The following is a 9,929-nucleotide window of genomic DNA, read 5'->3' on the forward strand; positions in this document are numbered from 1 at the left end:
AATGCAAAACGCCCTTAAACAACCATACCGAATACATATTATAGTATAACTGAATAAATTAAGCAATTTCGAATCGACTTAAAATAACTAAAGGAAAGGTCAGAGTCTTTTTTGTGTGGCTCTAGTTTATATACAGAATTCAATTCGAAAACACTTTTTATTGGATAAGCCTTCTGGTCGTCTACACACCATAAAAAAATGCAGTGGAGGAGCACATTTTGTTTCCTTTCATTGCTGTTGATTTGCGGTGCTAAGAAGACTCCGAATGGAAATGTCACCGCTGGAGCATTGCAGCCCAGAACGTTTTTTTGCCTTCGGGGTGTACTTAGATGTGTGCTACCGTGCGTGTGGCCCCTTTGCAAGCGGTGCCCACCATGTTCGGTCGAATTGGAACCAGCACCGCGTCCAATCATATTAAAACCTCCAGCTGACAAACGTCCCATCATAATAAAAACTCCGACCGTAAAACCAGCCCCTCCCCCACAAATTAATATACCTATTCCAATACCCATTCCATATCCTCCGCAATACCCTCCATTGTATCCTCCACAATATCCACCACAATATCCTTCACAATATCCTTCACAATATCCACCACAATATCCTCCACAGTATCCTGTAATGTACCCCCATCCATATCCTTACCCGTATAATCAGCAACAACCTCAACCATATTCAAAACCATAGCCCCAACTTAATGGTTCATGTGTACCATGCCGTAGTTTTAAAACGAAGAAACTCAAAAATTGTGCGATACTTGTAAAACGAATCTAAAGGTACCATTTCGGCATTAAAAAAATATGTACTACCATTGCAGAGTGCCTTAAAATGTTGGTCAGATATTAGAAAGGTACAAAAGGAGACATTTCCGTTCCAATATAGTATATATATTATTTATCATAATATAACGAGACTAGTCAAACTGCGGTTTAGTAAAATTCGTTGTTTGAAATCGGGTAAAAAATTTTCAAAATGATGGTTGAATTTATTAACTTTTTATAATTAAAATAAGCACTTAATAATACTGTAAGATGCGACTTGGAAAAAAATTTGATTAAATTTGTTTCGATTGAATAACTGTTTCTGTTTGGCTATTTCCCCTAGCCGGAGTCAATTTCCATGCCAACGAACCGCCAAGACACGATCAAAACCTAATCAACTAGCCCGGCCCCGAAGAGTTTGCCTTAGAGACAGTTTATTTTCCGTTGGCAGCCTCTGCGTCAGCGTTTCTTTTCCAGCCACTTCCGCAGCATTCGCAGCATGTCAATCACAAATCAGTTTGACGGGCTTGAGCGGGGGTGGGCAACTCGTTACTCGTTTGCATACAAATTACAGATGCAAGTCACATTTGATTGAAAACAATTTGAAATGATATCGTCATTGGCGTGGAGCTTCCTGTCGGCCTCGCTGGAAGTCCTTCCGCTACAGCTGAATGCTTCTTATTTTCAATGCCAGCTCCTCACCTGGCGTTTCACACACACAAAGGGCATGTGCAGGGTTTATTGGCTTTACGTGCAAAATGTTTGTGTTTGGCGCGCATAAAAGATATAAACCAAATTGCTTCAGCTCAATCGGCAATTCGGGAAGCATTTCATTTCATTTGCCAGCTCAAAAGCGCTCAAGAGCTGGGAGCTGCTAGCTGAAAGCTAAGAGCCGCACTTGGAAACATGCGATCGTTGCGAGCTTCATATTACATGATTTCATATTTTATATTTTGTCTTCTTATTAAATAAATGTTGTAATTTTTTCTTTATTTATTTAAGAATTAAATCAATATAAAATTTGTTTGCTATCCAAATTACAATATTGAGATTTTTTTTATTTGTGAAGATATTTAAATAATTTTAATTCAGAATGGTGGTTTTATCAGCAAGCTGCACATAAAAAAAAAACTTTTAGATTTAATTTTAATATATTTTTAAGCTTTAAAATAATTTAAAAAATATTTAAATAAGGCAAAACGATTTATTTTAAATACAATTTTTCTTAAGCTAACAAAACAAAAATATTTCTTACTGAAAGTATTCTTGTTAAATTTTTGTATTCATTGGTTTGTTTTGGCTTAAGAACTTTTTATTATAAATCAAACAGATAAATACTTTCTCTCTGTGTAAGAGCTTCGATCACCTGTATTGCTCTGAATTGGAATGCAGTTCCTGCTGCCTTTGCCGCCATTGATTGTGTTGCTTTTGGGTGGTTGAGTTGGTTGTTTTGTGGGTGGTTGAGTGGCTGGTTGAATGGGTGGTGGTCGAGTGGGTGTATCGGCTAATCAAAGTGTTTGAGTGTCCCTGAACACCTAGTCCTTTCCCCTCTCCACCTCTGTGCTGCTCCGTCGTGTGTGTTATCCTTGTCCCAATGTGCAAATAATTACCAATATGAGCCGTCAAATGACCACACACTTGCACAGCACACACAGAAGGACGCAGGCAAAATGGCAGGATGGCAGAAGAGCAGGATGGCAGGATAGCTGGATGGCTGTTTGGCTGGATCCTGTTGGCCAGCTGCTGCTCCCTGTAGTGGCTCCTGCATTTGTTGTCCTCGGTCGTTATCCTCGTGGCGAGGGCGCTCTAATTGTTGTCGCCATCGCCCGAGCCGGGCTTTGTGAGCTTGTAAAAAAGCCTTAATTATTGCTATTACGGCCATAAAGCCACCGCACAATAAACATGCAAATTCGGTTTGCACGGGGCGTGACCCAAAGGCGGATGTCTGATAAGCCAATTGGCTGGGCGGGCTGAGTGCGGTGCCAAAGAATACAGCCAAGGTGCAAATAATAATAACTTTATGTGTGCGTATTTCTATGGCAATTTTCAGTAGCATCCAGGAGGTTTATAAACAGATTTTATGTTATTCGGTTTCAGATTAACCTCTGGCATTGGTGTGGCTTAACTTAAAGCCGTTTGTATTAAGGGACTTCTCATTGAATAACATTTTAGCATCGTTTGTTTGGGTATATTATTAAGCAATTTCCTTGTCGCTGTTTTAAATGTTGTCTGAAAGTTTTTGTGATGGTGAAATATTCATTCAAGAGAATTACGTTAATTGCAATTCAATTTAAATTTACTAAAATTCTGTATTCACAGCTTACAGGCAACCATAATTGAAGGAGAATTGTTAATAAGCATTCAGTTTTTTTTCCCTTTTACACTCACTGGCTAATAAATGCATTCCCATGGCTTGTTTTCGCAACATTTCTCCACTATTAATATCAAATTTAATTAGCGCTTAGCTCGCTGAATGGCGATAAAGGCAAACATTTACATAACACGCTGCGTGCGCAAGGCAAGGTGCAACTGGCACTCACACAACTGAACAGCTAAACAGCTGAACACCTGAAATGTGCGAGGTCAGGGGTCAGTAGTGGGTGGCATGTCCGGCCCTTTGTCATAATTAGAACATGCAATCGCCGCCACTGCACATAAACGCTCATCAAATCCATTTAGCCCGTAATGGCTGTCGGGTCGTCGGGCGTTTTCAGGCTGCTGATCCCGCGCTGCTCCGATTGCAGTTCTGCCCGAGGGTTTTATTTGCCATTAAACAGCCGCACGCACACCAACGCCAAGCTGCTGCGTTTCAGGTGAGTGCACTGAGCGAAAAAGAGTCTATTTTATATTTTTTTTATCTTTTTAGGTAGCACATGTTATTAAAAAGTCATGTGCTACATTTTACAAGATATGAAATATATTTTTTAATTTTTAGATAAATACAAGAGAATTATAATTTTTTTTATTGTCCCACAATAATCTTTTGAGATGTAAACCCTTAAAAAACCCATTTTTAGTATTGGTGTTTTCGGTTTTGCTGAGATTATCTTATAGTTTGAAAAGGTGTTTAAATGATAGAAACAAATATGAAAATCGCTTTAAAACTGTTATTATTTAAAAAAGAAACACCTTTAACCTTTCTTACTTTTTAAAAATTTAAAAATAGTAGTCTTAAAATAATACCTAAGAATTCAGTACATTTATTTACAATACCCTATTATAAAATTATAAAACAAATTTTTAAAAATGTGGACAATTTATTTAGTTTGAATTTATTTAGTTAAGTGGTACTTGGTGGTGTACAAGAATATTTTTGCAGTGCCCTTGTTTACTGGACTTACTGTTTAAGTGGTGCACAAACTGCCGGGCAAACTGCTGCTCGGCACTGCTCCCAACTGCTCCGCACTGAACTGAGCCGAGCTAAACCAGCAAACCAAACTGGACTGCAGTGTGGTGGTCACGGGGCGTCATGGCATTGATAGCCAGTTGAGTTTCTCGATGGCCTCATGGTGCTGGTGTCTGTTTGCCTGCCAACAAGACCAACAAAACCGGGTACCTGACGTTTCGTGTGATTTTTGCACCGATTTGCGTTTAATTGAATTTTGCTCTTGACACTGGCCGGTGTGTGTGTGTGTGGTGTGGACTTGACTTGACCCGCCCACTTTCCCCTACCCCCCCATCTAATTGCGCTGAAAAAGGAAAGCAGGCGGAAAAAACATGTTGAGCCTACTGCTGGGAGAAATAACGAGACAGCCGCCCAGATACCATTGAAGCAGCATAAATCAACACGCCCTCCGTCTGGTCAATGAACCGCAAAGGACTCGCAAAAAGCCCGTACGGACGGACGGACGGACGGACGGAGCTCGTCTTGGGTGTCTGGTCCGGGTCTGGGTCCATAACCATTAATGATGTGGCCTGTGCCACAACCCACCCCGATTCCCCTCACCAGTACGTGCTGTATTCCGCTCGAGCGGCATGTCTGGGACTAGGCTCGGATCCGTTTTCCTTTTCCCACAGCCGAAATGGAAAACAGAGCGAGAAGTGTGCGAAGCGGAAACAACTTAATGACGCGCGGCGCTAATGGTTCACTTAAGCACCCACATAAGTTTTCCGCGCTTTTCCCAAAACACAACAAAAAGGCGAAACAGCGCCAATACACCTTGGTTTGAAATTTTATAAAAAGTAACTCATTCCCTTATAGATTGGACAAATTGATATGTACTTAAAATATCTTTTGTAAAAAAGTAACTTAAAATTAATTTTATTTTAATACAATTATAGTTGTTTTGGTTTTGTGCAAGCACCAAGGGGCGTATGATTGATTAGTGTTCGCTTTTCTTTTCTATAAATGATTTTGCATTTTAATATTTTTTTTCTTTTTGCTTTCATTTGAAAATATTAAACTATATTTAATCGTTGTTTCCCCTTTAAGCAGAAGAGCACAGTTTGATTTTGAATAAGAAAATAATATACATTTATCTTGTTTCGTTATAGTTTAATAATTAAATTAAATTATTAGTTTTTTCCTTCATTCTTGTGTACATAAAGAGACAATATTTTTAACTGTATCTCAAACCACTGTACTGAGCAGAGTTTTCTTCGATTTTTTCCCTTAGCATTTTCATGGCTGCTGCGGGGCTTGTCACTGCCAAAAATCGGACGACGTCGCCCTCGCCTATTGTCGCCTATTTTTTCTACCATTTAAGCCTCAGCCGTGGCCCCCACGCGCCACGCCCTGAAAAATTCCCATCGCGCGCCTCCCACTCGGACTGCTCGTACTCCACTTACTGGCTGCACAGTAATAATTTTTCGCTAATGGTGTCCTAAATTGTCAAGAAATATGGAACCATTTGAATGTGCCCCCTCTTCGGCTTGAGTCGAGTATGTGGGTGTGGTCCTCCCGGACTTGTGCGTTACACCCACATAAATATATATACCCATATTACATAGATATATATGTGTGTAATATTATATATCCCACTCTGTTGCTGAGTGCGGCTTTTAGTACGTTTGTGTTTTCGACTTCCGGTTAGCCAGGCCTTTTACAAATTCTTTGTTCCTCATTTCGGCTTGGCATTTTTACCAGCAGCTAGAAAAAAAGAAGTTGTGGTTTTGACAATCTAAAGTGCAATAGGGAGGCAGTGTGGGTCAAGTGGGTGAGCGTGAGTGGTGAAGGGTACGCAAGCCACAACATCGAAGGGTCAACGTAACTCAAAGTGTTACGTTCCGATAGGTGGATAAGTGTGAATGGCAGATCGCTAAAAGTGAAACTCAGTTTAGTTTTAGCTTAAAGGTACTATTTTTATCCCCTGTAAGTATATACAAAAATTTTTAGAAGCCATTTATACTAAAATAAAAATGAGCTAATAAAAAAGCCAATTTAATTGTCCTTATAGTTAAAATGTCAATACCTTTAAAAATGTTTATTAAATGTTATTAGTAAGCAACAATTTTCTATTCCAAAAAAAAGAAACATTCGTAAAATACCTAATATAGATATCTGAACGGTCAGGGCAAGCGAAAAAAGCAAGTATCAGCAAAAACCATGAATTGAACCATCAACATTCCGCTTACGTAAGGACACGCAATGCACTTGACATGGCACGAATACCCCCTAGCTCCCATTCACACTCGCACAACCCACAAAATAAGGGATCCCGTGGAAAAAAGTTGCTTAATCTCATCGCGTTTTGTCTCGGAGCTTTTGCCTCGGCAAAAATACCCGCAACATGGCACCGCATTCATCTGCCGAGATAAAAATGAAATAAATTCGAGTGTCGGGCAGATCCTTGTCGACGCTTGGCAGCGGGAGTGCTTAAGTATTTGTGCCAACACAGACGTAAAAAATCTGCTACTTATAAATTATGTTTATTTATTTATTATATTTTGAAGCAGCTGCGCTCAACTACGCACCGTTTTGTCCAAGCCGAAACGAAAGAAAAACTTGTCTCCGTGCTGGCTGTCAACGCTTGTCCCGGCACAACAATGCTCGATGCTTCATAAGTCTGAATGGGAAAAGTCCTTGCCAAGAGGGGAGCGAATCGTGGGAGCAGAAGCTTCCAGGAAGCGTTCAACAAATGCTGTTGACAGCGGACGCACTCCACATCCAGGCAGCCCATTCACTTCCCAAACGCAAAAAAAAAAAAGAAAATTTGGGAGAATAAGCGAAGACGAGGGTAGCCCCAAATTGGCAAAGCTGACAGAATTGGTCAGCAGTCAAGGATGGGGACATTTGTTGCTAATAATGTTATCGATGTGGCAAATACACAAGGAACACAATTTCCATAATGAGCGGCCGCCCTCAGGACAGCTAAAGTGGATCAGGATAAGTCCCGGACCAAGGAGCATCATGACGTGAGCCACTTAAATCTTACGTAATTGTGCCAGTGGCTTCTGATGGATAGGTCACTGAGTTACGTTACTGCTGTTTGTTGGGGAATAATCGGATAATGGATGCTAGGACGTTTATTCAAATGATGTTGAATTTCAGCAAATGTTGTTTCATAGTTTTGATTTATATTAACTAATAGCTTATAGGTGTATTTACTATAGATTTTGTTAGTATAAATTAATTAAAAACTAGCTTTTTGTTTCTTAATTCAAATTTTGGTGGGCCACGTTTTTTACTTCTACTGAGTTCGTCCGAGTAGCAGCTTAGTTTCATGTTCAAATCATTCTAAATCAAAATTTTCCAAATTCAATTTTTTGATTTCAAAATGTCAAGCGTTCAGCTAATTGTAACACCTTTAACCCTGAGTTTTCAGGCGCCTCTATTGCACCCTCAAAAGCGCCTTATAACGCTGCTCAATCCCAGCGATAAGACTGTGATCTATCGTATTCATATGACCAACGATACGGATTATAGTGCAGAACCGTCGACGGGCAGGATCGAGCCTTTTGATACCACAGAGCTGACTGTAACGCTGTCGCCAGTTAAGGAGGATTTACCCGGTTGCCTTGTAGATGTGAGGAGCATACCAGAGGACATGATCGATGGGGCAAATGAGGAAGACTGGAACTCATCGGATGTCAAGATCGAGCTAGACCCTAAAAAGACCCCAAGGCAAGGAGATGAAACCTTGAGGATGCGCCTGCAACCGCAGGATCTCGCTCAGATATTTGAGAAACACTGCCAACCAGTGTGTACCAAATGCACCCAAATGTGTGCAAAGTCAACCACATCTCACCTCTGGCGAAACCGACTTACATATTTTCTTGTGGTTCTTGGTGTAGGTTTGGCCGGTATGTCTTTGTGAAGTTAAAGTGAAGTTACCCATTAATCATTCTCTAATTTCAGCCTATCTCAGCTATGGAGCTTTGCTGAACTTCAAGTCCGAGCCTGTGTTTTAAGTGCGAATCAATTGAATTATGAATTATGCACATAGAAATGCCAGCCCCAAGCGGATTTCACTCAGCCCCACGCTCACAGTTACCTAAATCAATCATACGCGCCGATGGCCTCATTAGGCAGCCATTTAGCTCAGCCATTTTCACTCCCTCTTCATTTGGCGTTCTCCCAAGTGTACACTCAGAAAAAAAAACAATACGATGAAGGAGACAATTGCAATTTTATATCATTTAATAGACTGCCATATTTAACATTATTAAATAAGATATCTTATAGATAATTAGTTTTAATTTTGAAGAATATTATTGAGGAACTTAATATACTTGCAAGGTTACGTTTAAAGCATTGAAATATCTATATCTATTAGCGTTTTTATAAATAATCATTTTGTTTAATATTTTTCTTAACAATTTACCTTAGTGTACTGGCCGTCATCTTGGGGTGCGGTTTTAAATCAACTTTAATCAACTTAACTAATCTGCCGCAAAGCTTTGCAATGGTTTTGCAATGTAGCGCACATGGAAAATACACGTTTATATATAAACATTAACAAGCTTACCTATATGACAGGTTGCTAGTCGTGGGCTTACAGTTATTGAGAAAGCAATTATTGCCACAATTAATTTGTGATTGCATTTCGGGCGAACCGTTGGCAATTGTTACTGTTGTCGGTGGTGGTTTAATTAGTTTACAAGGAGCATTGGACTCGTGCTTTATGATGCTAATTATCATTTTGCGGCGGGCCAATTCAATTTCGCTCTCCCAATCAAATAATGCACAATGGCTAATTTCAATTTGCCTCAAGACCCAGATCAAGGTCCAGTTAATGACCTTCTGTTTGTTGTACTGTCCACTCAAATGCAAAATCATATTTTGTAAGGAAAACTGTGAAATTCCTTGAATGCTTCTACGCTTGCGAGTTTGCTCAACTGACATTTTGTCTGAAGTCCGTCGGGTTTTTATATATTTTTTTTATTTTTCACTCCAGTTCCTATGCAGATGGAACTGCGGCAGAAATTCGAAATGGGTTAGTGTCACTTACATTGTCGTGTTGCGAATGCAGATGGAGTGCGTTAGGAAACTAAATATTAAACACCCTTATAGGCCATGAAAACGCCACATTTTAAAGAAGAATACATTTCTTCTTTATTTTATTTATAATATCTTTTAAAAGAAACGTATAGTTTAAACTTAGTATAATTATCCACTTAAATTATTAAAAATTAATAGTAAATATAAACTTTGTTAGGAAATTACAAAATTAAAGCTGTTGGTGATAAGGTCTTGAAAACTTGGTTAGTAAATTTAGAACTAGGGGATTTAGTAACACATCTTCATTCAGTCGAATATTGCTTAATTCTAACTTAGGAAAATATTTGTAAGTACGTCGAAGAAAACTTTAATTAGACTTAAGGAACTACTATGAGTTTTAAAAAGCGTTTGGAACAGTCTGACAATAAGCTTCACTCTAAACAGCGGAAACAAGAAAGGCGAGCAAAGAAATTCAATTTGCCCAAAAACGAGTGTAATCCAGAATTTCGTGTCACACCAGAGGAGCAGTCACTGTCACTTTTACCGTTTTGGTCGCTGTTGATTCCGTGTTTTTGGCCTGTTTGGCCTTTATCGAAATCACAATTTATGCGGCCACAAGGAAGTGAGTGGCCGGACCTTGGAATTGTATTGAAAAATGAATGAAATTAGAATGTCTGATGGCATTTTGAATTGGATTTTCTCTGTCCCTTTTATCGTTTGTACTTTTTGCGCTCGTTTCTGGCCAATTTCAGGCAAACACCGCAAGACAAGCCACAAAATGTTGTCCT

The 9,929-nt window shown here is 39.4% G+C and overlaps 1 protein-coding gene across 1 annotated transcript; it reads left to right on the forward strand.

Annotated features, from left to right (window-relative positions):
• The first annotated feature begins 7,385 nt into the window (after positions 1–7,385).
• LOC128262283 (uncharacterized) lies at positions 7,386–8,348 on the forward strand. Its single transcript, XM_052996450.1, has 2 exons — positions 7,386–8,003; positions 8,059–8,348. Exons 1-2 carry the CDS (start codon positions 7,478–7,480, stop codon positions 8,109–8,111), a joined length of 579 nt encoding a protein of 192 aa, XP_052852410.1. The 5' UTR covers positions 7,386–7,477; the 3' UTR covers positions 8,112–8,348.
• Positions 8,349–9,929: the final 1,581 nt, after the last annotated feature.

The sequence above is a fragment of the Drosophila gunungcola genome, unplaced genomic scaffold (assembly GCF_025200985.1).
Source record: "Drosophila gunungcola strain Sukarami unplaced genomic scaffold, Dgunungcola_SK_2 000001F, whole genome shotgun sequence".
Classification (NCBI taxonomy): Eukaryota; Metazoa; Arthropoda; class Insecta; order Diptera; family Drosophilidae; genus Drosophila; species Drosophila gunungcola.